At 32.3% G+C, this 17645-nt stretch overlaps 2 protein-coding genes across 3 annotated transcripts; one reads left to right on the top strand and one right to left on the bottom strand.

Moving 5' to 3' along the window:
• The first annotated feature begins 2352 nt into the window (after positions 1-2352).
• On the top strand, positions 2353-4599 carry LOC106757092. Its single transcript, XM_014639680.2, has 2 exons — positions 2353-3041; positions 3872-4599. The coding sequence occupies exons 1-2, from the start codon at positions 2459-2461 to the stop codon at positions 4069-4071; spliced, it is 783 nt and encodes a 260-aa protein (XP_014495166.1). The 5' UTR covers positions 2353-2458; the 3' UTR covers positions 4072-4599.
• Positions 4600-6612: 2013 nt separating this feature from the next.
• On the bottom strand, positions 6613-14355 carry LOC106757724. 2 transcript variants are annotated; one of them, XM_014640488.2, is made up of 9 exons: positions 14104-14355; positions 13840-14010; positions 12576-12944; positions 12239-12498; positions 10235-10376; positions 9708-10079; positions 9456-9587; positions 9252-9380; positions 6613-9139 (listed from the first exon to the last, which is right to left on the bottom strand). In XM_014640488.2, the coding sequence occupies exons 2-9, from the start codon at positions 13963-13965 to the stop codon at positions 6836-6838; spliced, it is 3834 nt and encodes a 1277-aa protein (XP_014495974.1). In that variant the 5' UTR covers positions 13966-14010; positions 14104-14355; the 3' UTR covers positions 6613-6835. The 2 variants fall into 2 exon arrangements, with proteins under 2 accessions (XP_014495974.1, XP_014495973.1); XM_014640487.2 differs by having other exon boundaries at positions 14125-14355.
• Between the last annotated feature and the right edge of the window lie 3290 nt (positions 14356-17645).

Raw genomic sequence — 17645 nt, 5'->3', positions numbered from 1 at the left:
CTCATTCCTCTCAACCCTTTCTCTTTCATCTCTTTCACTCCAAACTTTTCTTTGTCATCCCTATTGTAGCCCCAATTGAAAAAATTAGAAACACTTGCCTAACCCTAATCCACCTTCCTCACTTACTCTCTCATTTTCATACTCTCCCTCACCCACACCGCAAACAAGTCTAATGTTAAAAACCAACAAATACATAAATTGTTTTTTGAAATACCACGATTATAGCACAGTGTTACAGGAATAGGAGTGTTGTAAGATTATTCATTGTATCTTTATATGTTTATTTATTATTATTAATTTTGTATTATATGAAATTACTTATTTCAATTTCATGTAAACTACTCACACTAAATAATATAAAAAACGAACGTAGTTCAACGGAGTTACCGTAATGCACTCTTCATACACCGACCAGAATAATCCATCTAGAGTGGCACCAATGGCAACCATGTTTTGTTGCTTCCAATAAGAAGATTTTGCTATGTGTGTTAAATTATGCATAAACTTTATATCATTTTTTTTATTTTAATATTTATCATTAAAAAAAAGTCATGTATACACATCAAGAAATACTCAATGTATACTGTGATAAAAATATAATGAAATGTGGTGTACATGTGCAAATGATGCATGAAAATTTTGTGATTTATGAAGGTTTTATTTACCGTGACTTAATTCAAAAATGAAATTTAATAATAATAAGAAGGGAAAATATATAACACAATAAAATCAACATTAACATCATCAATTATTTTGTTATTAAAGTGAAAAACAAATGAACGAACATAGCAAAAACAATAAATTGTAGTGTCGCGAGTTGTTGTGTGTGGGTGAGGGAGAGTGTGGAAATGAGAGAAAAATAAATTAGATAAGTGAGGAAGGTGGATTAGAGTTAAGCAAGTGTTTTTGATTTTTTTAATTGGGGCTACAGTAGGGATAACAAAGAAAATGTTAAAGTGAGAGAGATGAAAGAGAAATGGTTGAGAGAAATAAGAGGGGTGAGTAAAGGTTTTGGGATTTCTTTTTTTTTTTTAGTTTTGAGAATGAAAATTATTAAAATATCATTAACCTTAAAACTTATAATTCATGATATATAAGAATATTTTTATCTACTAAAACTCGGTATATATTACTAAAATGTACCAACTGAAAAAAAATATACACACATTAGCAAACCTATATATATATATATATATATATATATATATATATATATTTTTTTTTTTTTTTCCTTTTGCTAGGTTAAGTATGTGAATTTTTTTAATAGTGTTTAAATTATTTAAATGAAATGTTACAACTATTATTACACATCATTCATTTGTATCAACATAAAATAATTAAACTAGATTCGATCGTTTGGATGAATCATTGATATGAAATGTCGAAAAATTGTGTATTTACGGTGCATGGGCCATCAAAACATATTTGAACACCACGTGACATGCATCATGCTAGATATTTGAATACAATACATTATTTATTGGTTAAATATATGTTTTAGTCCTCATATTTGTTCCTCATTCTTAATTAGATCCTCATGTTTTGTTTTTTCCAATTGCATCCTAATATTTGTAAATTTGAGGAATTAAGCTCTCCGTTTTTTTTTTGTCCCAATTGCATTCTAATATTTGTAAATTTGAGGCAATTAAGCCCTCTCAATTGGCCTACGACATTAGTGGTCAGTTAACGAAAAGGGCTTAATTCCTCAAATTTACAAATATTAGGATGCAATTGGGAGAAAAAAAAAACATGAGGACCTAATTGAGAATGGAGAACAAATATGAGGACTAAAACATATATTTAACCTTATTTATTTGCAAACATTTTTCTTTAATCAAAATAAAATGAAAGAAAAATGATTTTATATATTTTAGTTTAATTTTTTGAAAATATAATACACTTTAAAAAAATATATAACAAACAATTTTATACAATATATTTAATATTGTACAATATATTTAATTATATTTATAAAATATATACTTTAATTATATTTAATTATTTTTTATTACTATATTTAATTCATTTTTCTATTTTTATTTTGTCTAAATGAATAAAGAGAAATATTTAATTATTTTTATTTTTATTTTCTTTTAATTTTACTCCTTTCCTATTTTTACGTGAAAGAGTCGAATAAAACAGAAGTCATGCATATATTCTTAAACTAGAGATATTAATTCAATATTTTTCTTAATTTGTGAGACTTAAAAAATATTATTTTCAAATTTACGATACTAAACTTAAATTTGACCTAATTTTCAGAAATTAAAAAGCTATTTTACTAAAAATTTTAAAAATTAATTTGTCAGTATTTTATTTAAACATATAATTTTTAAAAATATTCTACCAAACATGTAGACCCTAATTCAAGAGTCTTTTTGCTATTCTCTGGTGTGCTCTGTTCTGTTCTGCTCTATTCTATCCTTTTCTACTTCCAAAATCCTCTGTTTTTTCTTCCATGAATTCACTTTCTTTAACTTCCTTCCTTTCCATACCCTCATCACCATGCAACTTCCATTCCTTTCTTCAATCCAAGCACCAACCTTTTACTTACAATCTCCGTTCCACTGCTCTTACTCTCTCTCCAATTTCTCTCACACCAAAACCCTCTTTGCGGCGAGCCACTGACTCAAACATCGACGCGCCCATTTCTCTGCCGGAGGGGGCGTCTTTTGTTTCCATCCCAGAAATCGTGGAGAAGGACTGGTCCGTGCTCGATTGCTTCGAACAGCGAAGCGTGGAGCGCATTGTGTCTGCGGGGAAAGTCCAAGAGGGTTCGAGGGTTTTGGTTTCAACTGGGTCTGAAGACTTTGTGGATTCCTTGGTGGGGTTGACTTCCTCTCTGTTTGTTGTCCATGACTCGCTTCTGGTGTTGGCCTGCATCAAAGAGAAATATGACAGGGTTAAGTGTTGGCAAGGAGAGATTGTACATGTTCCGGAAAAGTGGGCTCCTTTTGATGCCGTCTTCCTTTATTTTCTTCCCGCGTTACCCTTCAAGCTTGACCAAATTCTCGGATCTTTGGCTGGGAAATGTGCTCCAGGTTATTTTTCTATTCAATTTTGACAACTTTATAATTGCTACTGATTAATAGTTTCCTCCTTTTATGGCATATTGCTACGTGTTGTGGGGTAGGAAACCCAACAAAGCTACTTAGGTTGTTTACATTCTCAGAAATGTTAGCACCGCCCTATGAAACACTTTCAAGCATGCGGTTTGTTGTAATTGACATTTGGGTCTAATGTCATGTTTGGGTTGAATTTGTATCCTTAATTAAAGTCAGTTTTTGAAGAAGTTAAGTAAGAAAACTTTTGTACATTAGGTGATGTATAAGCTAATTTTAACTTGGGGAGGATTTTTAATCTGATTTAGCTTTTTAATTCATTTTCCAATTTATGATTACCAAGAAATTTATCTAACCAAGACTTGATTTCTTATTTGATATGCCTCTACTCATAATTCTGTAGTTTTGAAAGAATTTTAATCAATGGGAAGAATGCAGTTGGAGTGTGTTACAGAGTATGGCTGCTTACTAGCTCTGCTATAGTTTTAATTTTTTATGTTAACTTCATTCAAGCATGAGCAGTCATTCTATTTGCTTTTGAGACAAACACCAAACATGATGTTCTGTTTTAAAAAGTTTGTCGTTCACCAAGGATTGAGTAATTTCGGACGAGGGCCAGAGACTATGTTTATGACTATGTGTTATTTAGATGATAATTTATAAATGTGTAACTTTTATTTTTATTCTGCTAGTTGAATGTATACTTGACTGTATTGCACAGTAAATTGATGGATTTTCTTACATTTCTATGTTATTTTTCTTATTCTCCTTGTGAAGTTTAGCTCAGTAATTTCGGATTGGACCTGTAGGTGGAAGAGTGATTATCAGTCATCCTAAAGGGAGAGAAGTATTAGAACAGCAACGACAACAGTACCCAGATGTAGTGGTTTCTGACATACCTGATAAAACATATTTGCAAAGTGTTGCAGCAGCTCACTCTTTTGATGTAGCTGAATTTGTGGATGAACCTGGCCTATATTTAGCCGTTTTGATCTACTCCAGGACTTAATGCCCAGAGTATACACATTTTTATTGAACTTCTTGTATGATGATTTCCTTTTTTTGTCTTATAACTTGAATTTTTAGATTAAAAGTTATCAAATGATAAAATGTGATCTTTTGCTCGCTTGTAAAATCTTGCATTGCGATTGGAACGTTTGTGTCTATCAAACTCTTCCATCTCTTTAAAAGACTCACTTCAAAAGTTACGAAAGCCTCAGAAGCTCAACCAAGACCACCTTCCTCCATTCAATCCAAATCAGACAGACACCGAGGGTCATCATCGAGCAACATAAGAAGTTGTCGGCTTTGTCACCAAGATGTGGTGGCTTTCTAGAGCTTGTATCATACAAGTATGTTGCCGATGAGATCAACTAGCTCTAGTGGTTGAAGGGTAGAAGATGCTGATACTGGTTTGTGCTAGAGTTCCAGCTAGTCTTGTTTGATTTTGGGACTCTAAGACTTTGTTCACTTGAGTAGATTTGGAAAAGAGTAATTGAGAAGATTTGAAGGTACTTTTTTTTGTTGTTTATTTGAATAGATTTGGAAGTAAGTGAGAGTAGATTTTGAAGTAAAATTTGTGAGAATTAGTTTAGGATTTAATTTATGTGACAGATTAAAAAAATTTACTTCTAAATTCACTCTCTTACCTCCAAATTTATTCTAATAAATAACAACAAAAATTTATCATCAAATTTTCTCAAATCATTTTAATTACTTTTTTTCAAATCTATTCAAGTGAACAAGACCTAAGGGTTATCAATTCTATTTCTGAATTTATTATTCATACACAAGACCATAGTTTTTAATTTATTACTCAAACACAAAAAAAAAATATTAATAAAAAAGATGTTAATGTACAATGAGTATTTTAAAAGAATGTAATAGTAATCATGGAAGTTTATTCAAATTATATATTAGTATATTGGTGATAAAGAAAATTCTCAAATGTTAATCAAGCTTTTCTTAAGAGATATGTTATTGGAAAAGTTATTGTATAGTTCAGATCTACAATATGGTAAAACAATATTAATCTAAGAATTAGAAGTTTCATGTATTTGGTTACTTTTAAAAGGAAAATAATCATGTGATCTTTATTTTTTATTTAATTAGTATAGTTGAAAATTTAAATTCAATTCTAAACAATTTGGACTAGATAAGTTTTAACTTTTCAATTTCAATCTTATTTTTATTATTTTTTGGAGAAAATATTAAATAAATAGAATACGTTATTAATATGATAAAGGACAATATAAAATATCAAACAACTCGCGTATAAGTCATCGTGTGGAAAATAGTAAACATATACCATTAAAATAAATTTAAATAACTAAAAAAGTATAGTTATGCACATTTACAAACAGTTAATATAACCTATTTTTATTTAAGTATACTTTTCATAAATAAATGAGTCATATAACAACATTATAGATGTATAAAAAATAGTATCAGAATTCACTTACCACGCAAGAATTTATATGTTGCATTCAGTACAAAAATGAAGAGAAGAAAAATAGAAGGTAGAAAAAGAAAAGAAATAGAAAAATTAGTTGTGGTGTGTAAAATAAATTATGAGACAACTCAGTTTGTTTAAGCTTTATCCAGCACATTAAATATGGACCAGGTTGAATTGGGTGATATTATTTCTTAAAAGATTATTAAAAATCTAAATATTTGAATCCTATTTCCTTTAATTCATAGTCTTCAGTGTCTCAACACAATTTTGTATTTAAGTTATTAGAATAGCTTATTTATGCATGATTGCCAAAATATTATATTCTAAATAACTTTAGAGAACAAAAAGTGAATAAACTTTAAACAAAATGTCATTCAATTAAATTCATATTAGAAATAATGATTAAATAATTATCTATCACATCATTAACATTTAATATTGTCTAATTTTGTGAGCTAAAAATAACATCGCGCAAAATTAAATAACTAAAAATAAAATGTTTCAACAAAGAGAGTAAAAAAACACTATCTATCCAATTTAAAAGAATAAAAACATGTTTAAAAATTTAAGAAAATCATGTCAAATTATTAAATCCACGTAAAAAAATGTGACATAAATAGCAGTTTGTTACATGATCAATATCTTTTAATCTCAAAGATTAACATTTCACAAGGGTATAAAATAAACTTTAGTTAAGAACCAAAAGAAAATGTCCAAAAAGCCTTGATAAAAAAAATACTTTTTTATCACCCTTAATCTTTTATCTTTTCCGTATACACTTTGTTTTTTCAAATTTTACTGTATATATCTTTACCACCCTATGCCACTTTCACTCTAACTACATATACTCAAATGTTGCATATCCCTGCGTCACAAAATGGTGAGATTCACACGAAATGATCTAAATTTGAATTCAATAACTGATACAGTAATTTATCAGAGGGGGCAAAATAACCTCAGTCAAGCAAATGCTTTAATCATAATGACAATATGGCCTCAAAACTCCAAATACAGCTTTCACTATAAAGCCTGTTTTGGTTTCAGTATATGACAAAAAGAATTATCAAGAACAAATGCTTCAATGAAACTTTAGGGTGATTATGACCTCACAAAAAATCTTTTTAAAATACCAGCACTCTCAATCTTTCTCTACACCGACAAAAAAAGACAATTGGGCAACAATTAACTAATCAAGCTATAGGCTAAATTGGAAATTGCTGAAAGGAAGCTTATTGTTCACCAAATTACAAGGTACTCAAACCTCCATTACCATATGTGAAGATAGGGACCGGATTCCACAACAGCCACCTTATTCTTCTCACTTTATCATTTTAGAAAATTGGAAACCTTTATTACTTGTTGCGAACAGATTGTATTCCTCCATAGCAGGAGTCTCTTTTTTATTGCAATTATGGACATTTTCAACATGATCTGCTGAACCTTTTGACCCAAAATCGCCTACAGTATCTCCATTCAAAGATGTGTGCGCCGATTTACATCCTTTTGAAAGGGCTACGGGTCCACCAAAATGAAACAAGGAAAAATCATTGTTATTGTCAAGTGACTTCGCAGAATTATCATGTATAACTTCTCCATATAATGTTGGTTTCTTGGAAATAGTTCCAGCTGGAACGGCCCTTTCTGCAAAAGATCCATTAAGATGCTGTACCAAAGAAGCTGGCTTGGAAACCCGAGTCCGTACCTCTGCATTCAAGACATTAGCTCTGGCAATTGGCTGATGAACAGGAACGGCAGGGTTGAAAATGGGAGTTGGTTGCTGCAAGGCCCCATACTGCAAGCAGAAGCGTGGGTCCTCATTCAAGCCATATCCAAGAGGGCTGGCATATAAATAGGGATTTGTGTGTGGGAAGGGTATCAACCCATTTGTAGGAGCTCCTGGCCATGAAATCGGATTTTGATGGAAATAACCCATTGTTGAAGGAGCTTGAAACACTGGAAAATGAATATTTTGGTTTGACAACGGTGGAAACATACTTTGAGGTTGAGAACACACATTAGTGGTGGGAAAACAAGCATCAAAATTTTGGGCAGTTTCCACATGATTCCCAAATGCATAATTTGTTGTACCATCAAAGGACGGACCAATCAGTGAACTTGAACTTCTTACCAAACCCTCCTCCCCGTTTGCATTGTCGTTATTCTCTGTGGCAACTTCATGACAATCAGACAATATATTTTCCATGTAATCCAAATTATTTCTTACTTCAGATTGCCCGCCAACATCTTCTGAATCTGATGTGATTGAGGATTCTGTATTTTCATGGTTTGACGAGGTGGTATTGTTATCACCCTCACTTAAACATAATGAGCAGTTATCGGAGCTAAAAGTGCTACTTTGAGTGGGATCAGCAGAACTGTTCAAGGCAAAGCCTACAGTTGAACATATTCCAGGTTCCTCTGAAGCAATTTCCATAGAGCTACAAGAACCTTCAGCTTCTACGTGAAAACTATTTTGACACCTTTCATCCACTCCACCAAATCTCTTTGAACTACATTCCTCAACATCATTTTCACCTGACTCAGCAGCTTCTCCAATAGATGACTTGATCAGATCAGACTGAGTTCCTTGAACTTTAGCGGACCTCAAAATAACATCAGACTCAAAATTACTGCTGTGATATTTCTTCTGAGATTCAGTAGGCTCCCAAACTCTCTTCGATTGAAACAAATCCCGGCCAGAATAGTTCCCCAAAATGATTTTGTTTTTGGATCTTCCATTACTCTCGTGCATATAGTCTACTTGATTATTCTTGGTACCACGATAAAATTGCTTGGATGTATCCCCTGCAGATTCAGACTGACATGTAGGCTTTGTCTCCGGACTAACTCTAGTCATAGGAGAATGTTGCTCAACCCTTGTCTTGTATTCATCACTCAAGCTACAGCTGCAAGAATGAATATCACATCTCTCATTTGCCCGATTCTTGGAACTATAAAACTTCTCATTAAACTTGGGAGGACCACCATTTCGACAATTTGATTTTGTTGGGACATTAATCCTTGATAGCCTATTCAACCCATTCATTGTCCTCGATGATGTCATAAAACTCTCTACACAATGTCTTGGTTCAGATTTGCCAACCATCACACTATTTTCTGAAACAACTGCATATCGCCGTCTGTCAGACCACTTCATAGGCATATCCTGTTGAAATTCTTTCCTGCATCTTAATCTTTGATGAGAAAGCATTGATTGTTCAATTGTAGACTGATCCATCTCGTCTTTTGCATTTGAAATTTCTCCCTCACAATCATCAAGAGAGAGATCTTGTGGTTTCAAAGTTTTATCCTCACTACACAATTCTTCACCTTGGATTTTAGAAGAATCATCCCTCGATAGATTAGTCTCTTCTGTTTCAATAACTAAATTCCTGCAGTTATTAGGACAATTTTGCTCCACATCAGCAACTGCAGACAATTCTTCCTTTGAGATTTCAGGAGAACCAAGAGCATCATTTGATTCAGAACACCTTTTATCTTTTTCTTTTCCTTTTAGTCTTTCCTTCCTCCTAAGCTTTTTCTCCCTTTCCTTTGTCCTTCTCCTCTCCTTGCGTTCTTCTTCTTCTCGTTTTTCCTTTTCTTCTTCTTCAAGAAGCTTCATCTATAGACAAATTCATACAATTTGGCTTTAGGAAGTGTAATTTGAAAAAAGAAAAAAGAGTTTTTTTTCCTGTCCCCAACAGCCTTTCCCCTAAAAGCATAATAACTAAGACCTGTTTTTCCAAAGTAATGATTTCTCTGCAAGCTACATGCACTCGATCCTCCAGCAGTTTTAGTGCAAGACAGACGAATATGCTGTGTGCATTTTGGCGTGCTGTTCCTTCTCTGAAAGCCTTTTCAACCTGAAGGATAAGACACGGTCAGTGACTGAACAAGAAAGGACATGCACAGAAAATAATATTTTAATCTAAACATGCCTGCTCTTTGAAAATAACAGTGGCAGCATCTAGCAGAAATTCTCGAGCAAGTTCAGGGCTTTTTGCATGCTTTTGGGGACGGGAGCATTCTCCATCAAGCTCATTCCCATCCTTGTCAATTGAATCATCATCCTGAGAGCATACATTATATAACATGAAAACTAATCTGACAAATTCCTTGTGAATAATTATCAAAATCAAAGAATGATGGATAATTAACAGGGTTTATTTTCTTAGAGAAACTTGAATTACCTCTTCTTCCTCAGCCTCTTCAGCATGCTCAAAGAATCTTCTGATACTTTCCCCTTTTGTGATTGTAACAAAACCATCTCCTACCGTTAACCTGCAATGTACACACTGTTGACCCTTCAACGAATGGGCTTTAACAGAAAATTCAGTACATCGTCCATCTAATCTCCAAGCTCTGAGAGTGACAAAACATGCACTCAAACCACCAAGATCCAGGCCACTGGCTCGAACACATCCATTTAACCCCACATTCTCAAATTCCAAAATGTCAGATTTTCCTTCGGTTGTCCCCACAGCCCACTCAAAGTGATGATATGTTCCAGATGCATCAGCAAATGTCTGACGCCAATCAGCTTGAACTGAGTCATCAGATACCTAATAAAAGTGAATGGCAGATGTCATTTTAGATAGAAGTTCTATTATAGTTGTCAATAGCTTGATGAAACAATCTTTCGTAGATACTCCGTAGATAATTCAACTAAAATCTCAATCACTGTAGATTTTACAGGATAGGAATGTGCAAGTCACACCTCATATTGAAAAGCTGAGTCAGCAACACAAAACCAGCTCGTGCAGCGAGGTTCTCTACGCATGCGCTTCAATTCTTTTAGTTCCTTGAACTCTCGAATAACATTTCTTCTACAGTCTCTGCAGAATCTCTTGCTATCAAACCTGATATAGATATGGTAACACATCAGTAAAAAATAAAAGCAAAGAGCATCCTTTGAAACATACAATTGTGTACATGTACATAGGGAAAAAGTGATATCACCAAATACCGTATATCTTTGAAGCAAAGTTTCATATATATTTTCTGATGGTGACAAAATACATTAAATCATGCTAGTGATGAACTAGTAGGCATTGCTTTTATGTATTAAAATGAACATTAGTAAATATGTTCAAAAGAGAGACTAAAAAATTTATTTCTATAATCTAACTGTAATAGACAAAGAACCATGTGATGATAGAAAGCAGCAAATTCTCTGACCCAGTAGAACAAGGCAGCAACAAACACAACGAAAGAAAATTTAGATAAACAGTACGCAGCATAAGGCTTCACTTAATATTTTTTGCTGAGAAAATGTAACTCCAGAAAATACACTTAAATGCTATTTAAACCAGCAATAATGTAAAAAACAGCGTGAATTGAATCTATAATAGATTAAGTTTTTCCTATTTATATAAAAAATATGTAGTTAACATTCTAATCCACCACAGTGCCTTTGACAAAATCTCTCTGAAACAGCCTCCTTTGACAATACACTGTTCTTCAAATTCTTTTCTTGTTTCTTTGTTGTTCTTGACTCAGGTTCCATTAATTACGGATCTCATTAAACTCACTCCACTTGTGTTTTTTTAATAAATCCCATAACAAACATCACAATCACAAAAAGGACAGTGTCTCAGTGGACAGCACCGTGTTGGCTAAATTATCACCCTAAGACTAAATGAAAATATTAATCACCACATCATTTGACTAGAGAGTAATGTCAACTTTAATCCTAACAACATCTCACCTGTTGATTTATCTTCTCCGTAATTGGATGAAAACTCTCACATAACATAACCAGCTTTTATCTAGATGTCCATATCTGCACTCCACAAAGTCCCAAAATATCTAATTTCCTCCTACAAAATCATACTTTCTCATCCAAACTACCTGTGTTTACAACCCACAAGTACCAAGTATCCAATTTCCTAAACTTTGCAATTGCATAAATAATGGAGTCTAAGAACAAACTGAATCATTCCAATTCTCCAAGATTTTACACTACAATAGTTCTAGCAAGAACAACAACTGTTTTTGGATAATTTTTAATCATACAATTTCTAGTCTAAACTGTCATAAACAAGAATCAGGGCAAAACCTTCAATATCAGATGGGCTTTGCCAAGAAATACAATTAATAGATTCATACTTTGGTTGACCGTGGGTAAGTAACTCTGGGGAAATATAAAAACAGACAGTTAACACACATTCAACAAAGAATGAAAAACATCAAATTACTAACTGAGATAGAATAAGCAGCCCTCCCTGCCTATCCATGATATTTCTTATTTTTCAACCAATAAATCCAAGAATCACTACAACATTTCCCATTATACGACACAAATGTAAGAAAACCTTTTCCACTAATACAGCACTACATTTCTCATATTTACTGCAACTGGAGTATTCTGCTAGACAACCTTTTTAGCTTCATGTCTATATGATAGATTCCTAAGCACCAAAGGCAGCTCAATTGTTCTAGAAACCAACATATAGCTAGTTGAGTTCAAATCACTTGTAGATAATGGGTAAAAAGATCAAACCCTCAATATCTTTATTTTCTTCTTATTAGTTCACTGACTCTTTTGACAGTGATCTTATCGAAGACAGACACTCTAGAAATTTATTTTAAACCTTTAAGAGGCATTTTGCACGTCAATTTCAACTGTACAACCAGATTGTAATAATGAAATTTATATTATTAGTAACAATCCCCACTCACCTAAGACTTAACACTAAGGAATGGGCAAATAGATAGATACCTGTACATAAGTCTCTCAATAAAATCTTCTTCTTTCATTTTTAGAAGGGAAAGTCGTGTTTCCTCTCCCAGTGCTGACCAAAAATCTAGTAGTGTATCACATGAAAGTCTGGCAGTATGCAAGGCACATGTTTCTCTTGTACCATGTCCTCTACCGTAACTAGCTATTCCTTGGCTTATCCAACCACGACCTCCCCCACCACAGGCATCAGGATAAAGCAGTTCTCTTTCCCGCTCCCTGGAACGTGCCCCATCGAATACCTAACACATGTGAAAAAGTTTAGCTACCAACAGGGAAAAGAATGCCATAAGATCCAATATAAATGAATTACACTTACAATTTGCAGTCCTTTCAAAGACTTTGAATACAAGTAGCAGCTCATTAGTGTTAATGAGCCATCTCGTGCTGTAGTCAAACCTCCCCAAGGATGGATTGATGGATCTTGGATTTCATCTTGACATCCATTGATAATGCTTAATCCTTCACTGTTTAGCTTTCGCAAACCTCCGGATCTGTTGCAAGGAAATTGGCCATCCATCCCTTCTTGTTGCAAAGATTTCCCATGCGTAGCAATCTGCAGAAAACCTTCAAGAAGTAACCCATTGCACCTGGAGCAGTACATATTTTTACGAGCTTGCTCAAAAAGGGATTGTTTGTCTATCCTCAACAACTTTTGGCGAGCTTGCAGTGACAGCTCACTCCAGAACTGCATCACAAAAATGTAATAAACCAATAAGAGACAAGGTAAGCATGTCAAAGTTCCATTTTTTATCAAGAGAACAAGGTAAAGGTCAAAGATGCTCACTATCATTGATTTGCTTGGAAGGTTAGATATGACATAGAATGAAATACAACACAAAATAGACCAAGATTTTAAATGGCAGCCACTATTAAATTTCATGACAAATCTTGTTTTTGTGAAATATTGTGAATAAATAAGGTTAATGCAGCCACAATTGTGGCCATGAAGCAATTTCTAAAATCCCAAGATGATGCGTAGCAAGAGTATACATGCAAAAACAATAAAATATTAACAAAAAATTAAATCTACATTGAGAGAGAAACATTATTGTTTCAATAGTCAACAACATTTTAATTGTTATGAACACAAAATAATGTGTCTAATTATTGCAGTAGTGTACCATCCCTATTAATGCAAAGTTTAAAAAACAAATAGAAGTTAAAAATGGTAGAACACAGGTAGAACTATCTGTAATTGACCCAACCCCTGTACTTTCAAAATCATTTTGAAGTTTGTGTGATTCATTGTTGACAATTCATTGCCCAGCTAGAAAAATATCTTCCAGGAAAGGAGTGTGAAAATTTTACAGATATTATTCAATGGGCAAGACAACAAAAGAACAAGTAACAAAAAAAATTGTTTAAAGAGTCACTGAAATGACATTTATCAATCAGAAAAATACTGAAACTATGAATCCAAACCCCATGAAAGTAATCAAACTAGTGTTCCAACAGTAAGATCCAATATAAACCCAACCAAACCACCACTATTAACACAATAACCAATCTAAAATAGTGATTCCACGACAATCCAAAATCCAATAAGAAATAAATAAAAAAAGAGTATAAAATGTCAGTACCTTCTGGAGTTGATTGTAGCAAACGTCGTTGGAATTCTTCGACCAGAATCCATTTGAAGAAACTGTACACTGCGACCTCGACGAGTCATTAGTGAGTTGTTCATTCCTTTGTGCTAATCCCGGCATTTTCAAAAATCCTCAATATTCATTCACAACTCATGACAATTTAATCTATTATGAAATTCACATCAATCAGATACGAAAATAAAACAAGCTTAGAATTAATAAAACACAACCAGAACTAACACAGATCGAAATGAATACTTTTATAAATTAAAATCGAACCGGAGAAATTATTGCTTGAAGGAACACCCAACCACGATCGAAGATTCTGGAAAATTGGGTGTAAGAGAGATAAAAGCATAAGGGTTTTTGATCGATGAGGATTGAGACGAAGACGATGAGATTTGGGGTGTGAGGGACTGCCTCTGTGAATGAATATATTTTTGTGGAGAAAAAATAAATGAAAATTTGGTCTTTTGGTGTATTGGTAATTAGAAATGCTGCTGCTCTCTTTATAGGCGCGGTTAAAAACTCAAAAGCAACAACAAGGCTCATTCTTTCTTATTTATAATCAGATGTTGTATAAATTAGGTAGTAACATCAAATTAACATAATTAATTAGGGATTATAAATCATAATTCACAATTTCTATGAAAAGAAAGTAATTCATCAAGTGGATGGTGAAAAAATAATTCAATGTTTAAAAGAAGAGGATTTTCTTCTATTTTATACATATATATTATTAAATTGATTAGATTGAAATTACTTTTGAATATGGTGTGATCTGTGCTTTGGAATGAAATATAAAATACTGATATATTTTTAAGATTGTTGTAAGAAGAAATATATATATATATATATATATCATTATTTAACATGTATATTTATTAACTTTATATTATTTTTAGTTTAACAATTAGTTTTGAATTTTAATTAATACATATATAATATTGTGTTAGTCACGCAAATAAAATGAAAGGACAAAAACAAATAAAAATAGTAATTAAAACTTTACTAAGGAAAAAAGTATTAAAAGATACATAAATTAAACTTTTTGCACACGCATGAATAATTTATACATAAAATCCTATGATTAACTATATTATAAAGTGATATATATATATATATATATATATATATATAATTATGATTTTGACGTAAATTTGACTTTTCTAAATATTTTTATTTTTTATTATATTCCAATAAATAATTAAAATAAAAATATTAATAATAATTAAATATATTTAACTTTTTGTAGAATTCATTTAAATAATTTTTTTTCACTTTTTTCTAATTGAAAAAACACCAACGACTTAACTTAACTTATCCCAAAATATTTTTTTAACAACTTATAAAATAGAGTATTAAAATTTATAGACATTTTAAAATAACAAAATTGGGTATTTTATTTTAAAATAATTCAATAATATAAATAGAATTTTTTAAACTCATTTTAGTACTTAAAACACAAATCATCTTTCTAAAAACTCTTTCTTTGAGTTTCTCTACCTTTTCTCTAACAAATATAACTCATCGCAGTCAGGAAGTGTCTAGAAGATCATGACTGACAAATCTCCATTCATATTTGAGTAGTTTCTTTTATAGAGCAAGTAAGTTTCAACCTTTTCCTTTTCGCTTTTAGTTTAGATCATGCATATAGGAATCTTTTGTCGCATGTGTTATCTACCTCTATTTCTTAGTTCTTTATTGATAAGAGGTTCTAAGGATTCTCTTTGATCACTTTTTTATGTTCTATAGGCGTGTCTAGGGTTTGTTGAGTCCTAAGCAAAGTTTGGTGAGCTATGTTGGTCTGTGGTAGTTCTTTGTGAGGTAAGAAAAGCTAGTTCTTGTCCTATGTTGATTTAAGAATTGATACTATTAGGATGTAAGTTGATAGATGTTGAATTTTTATGATAGAGATATTAGTTAATGTTTATTGTTTTGGTGAAATTGTGCTTGACGACATGTTGTTTGTGGACTTTATATGATTTGGTGCTAAACTCTTACTTATGATGATTTGTGTTGTTGAGATGTTCTCGGTTGTGTTGAAATTGGTTAAAAGTGGAAAAGAATAGAACTAGGTAGAACAATAGGTGTTTTTAGTCAAAATATGAGGTTTTGGGATGTGAAGAGGTGAATTGAGACTTGTTAGATGGTTAATTAGTTGAAATCAGATCTAGACAGAGTTAGTAGTATTTTGGTGGTTTTTAAGTGCATTTGGGGGTTTGGACTAGTGAGAATTTGAATCATAGGTTTTGTGTCCTAATGGAAGGTTTGGGGTGTGTTGGTAAGTCATTTCTAACTTGTTAGAGTTCCTTAATTAATTAAAAATGAGCTAGAACTTGTAGAGTTCAATTGTGGTCTTAAATGGAAGATGTTAGATGTTTTTAAGTGAAACCTTGTGATAAAATAGTCGATAACTTGTTTAAGTTTGGTTTAACACTTTTGTTTAAGTCTAAACTAGTTTATAATCTGATATATGAGTGTTAGAAGTTGGTGAAAATGATTATAATAGGTCATGGGTGGTTTAGGAGTGTTAGTTATGCAGTTTTGGTATTGCAGAATTACACAGTCAGGCTAGGCAAGAAAAATGGACTCATTAGGCAAGTTTAGGAAAGTTATGGCAGTGAGTTCCAAAGGTTAAGCAAGCTAGCTCGCTCAACTTTGTGAGCTTTTTGTTTTGGAGCTCGTTGAACGAGTATTTTGGGTGTTTGGTAGGGAGTTGCAGAGGTTAAGCAAGCTAACTTGCTTAGCTTAAGAGGCTTGTTGTTTTGTCTCTCGCTAGGCGAGCAGAGGTTGTTCGTTGGTTGATGTGGGTTTGTGTTCTTAAGTGTTTTTGAATCATTTCTTTTATGTGTATGATTTTAAAAGTTATAATGGTTTGTTGTGTGATATGTGGTAATGTTTGGAATATATGTTTGAGTGGAATGAGGTGTGTAAGAGTCCTAAGGAGGATTTTTAATGGTTGTATCAAAGTATAGTTGGTATGAGTGCAAGGAGCTCAGTCTTGAGAGTTATCTCGAAACTCTAATGATCATTTATTCTCAAGTAGAGAGGTTTGATACATGTGGTGAGAGTAGCGGAAGGTCTTAGTCTAGGTGCTTCCAGTATGACTTAAGACGCGGTACAGACTAACCTTGTGAGTGTAGTAGGGTGAAACTTGTTGGCAATGGCTTTGCCAAGTGCACAACCCATCATAACTCGACATTCATATTAAATTTGGATAGTCCAGTCTAGGTCTTGGCATATTTAAGATGTTTGGATAACTTTGTATGAACTGTGACTCATGTGTCAAATGTTAATATGTATTATGATTTGTTTTATATCACTAGCTTAGCCTTTTGTTTGTGCCTTGTTGGTATGTTCTTGTGCATTGTTGTCTTGGCTATGATCATCTGGTTTGTGTGAGCAGAAGATGATGAGGTGACTGTGGAACAAGCGTTAGTTGGAGATGACCTAGATGCTTAGTTAATTTAGTAGTTATACTTATAGTGATTATGTTTTCTTTTGAATGTTTAGATAATCATTCTTGTTCATAGTTTTGAGCCTAATATGTTATATATAAAGTTGGTTTTATGGTTATGTTAAATGACTGTAAATTAATCTTATGTTTCTTGTCTGTTAAGTGATCTACTTTATTAATTATTTGATTGTTCATTTATAGTTATAATACTATATAATTGAGATGTTACAAATTTCTTTAGAGAGACTTCTCATTTTATATGAAAAAACTAATATATTATGATTTTTTATTAAAAATAATATATTAAATAATATATATTTAATTGATGAAGGAAAAAATT

Source organism: Vigna radiata, chromosome 3 (genome assembly GCF_000741045.1).
Source record: "Vigna radiata var. radiata cultivar VC1973A chromosome 3, Vradiata_ver6, whole genome shotgun sequence".
NCBI lineage: Eukaryota > Viridiplantae > Streptophyta > Magnoliopsida > Fabales > Fabaceae > Vigna > Vigna radiata.
Note: the sequence above shows the minus strand (reverse complement) of the source record. Positions and strands in the feature narration are given on the sequence as shown.

What these genes read in the sequence shown, in the direction of transcription:
- LOC106757092 (XM_014639680.2), top strand. Translation starts at nt 2,459, where the DNA reads ATGAATTCACTTTCTTTAACTTCCTTCCTTTCCATACCCTCATCACCA. An exon ending in GGCTGGGAAATGTGCTCCAG is followed by an intron (nt 3,042 to 3,871) that starts GTTATTTTTCTA and finishes TTGGACCTGTAG; the next exon opens with GTGGAAGAGTGATTATCAGT.
- LOC106757724 (XM_014640488.2), bottom strand. Translation starts at nt 13,965, where the DNA reads ATGCCGGGATTAGCACAAAGGAATGAACAACTCACTAATGACTCGTCG. An exon ending in ACTCAGCTTTTCAATATGAG is followed by an intron (nt 10,080 to 10,234) that starts GTGTGACTTGCA and finishes CACTTTTATTAG; the next exon opens with GTATCTGATGACTCAGTTCA. An exon ending in CTGTTATTTTCAAAGAGCAG is followed by an intron (nt 9,381 to 9,455) that starts GCATGTTTAGAT and finishes CTTATCCTTCAG; the next exon opens with GTTGAAAAGGCTTTCAGAGA.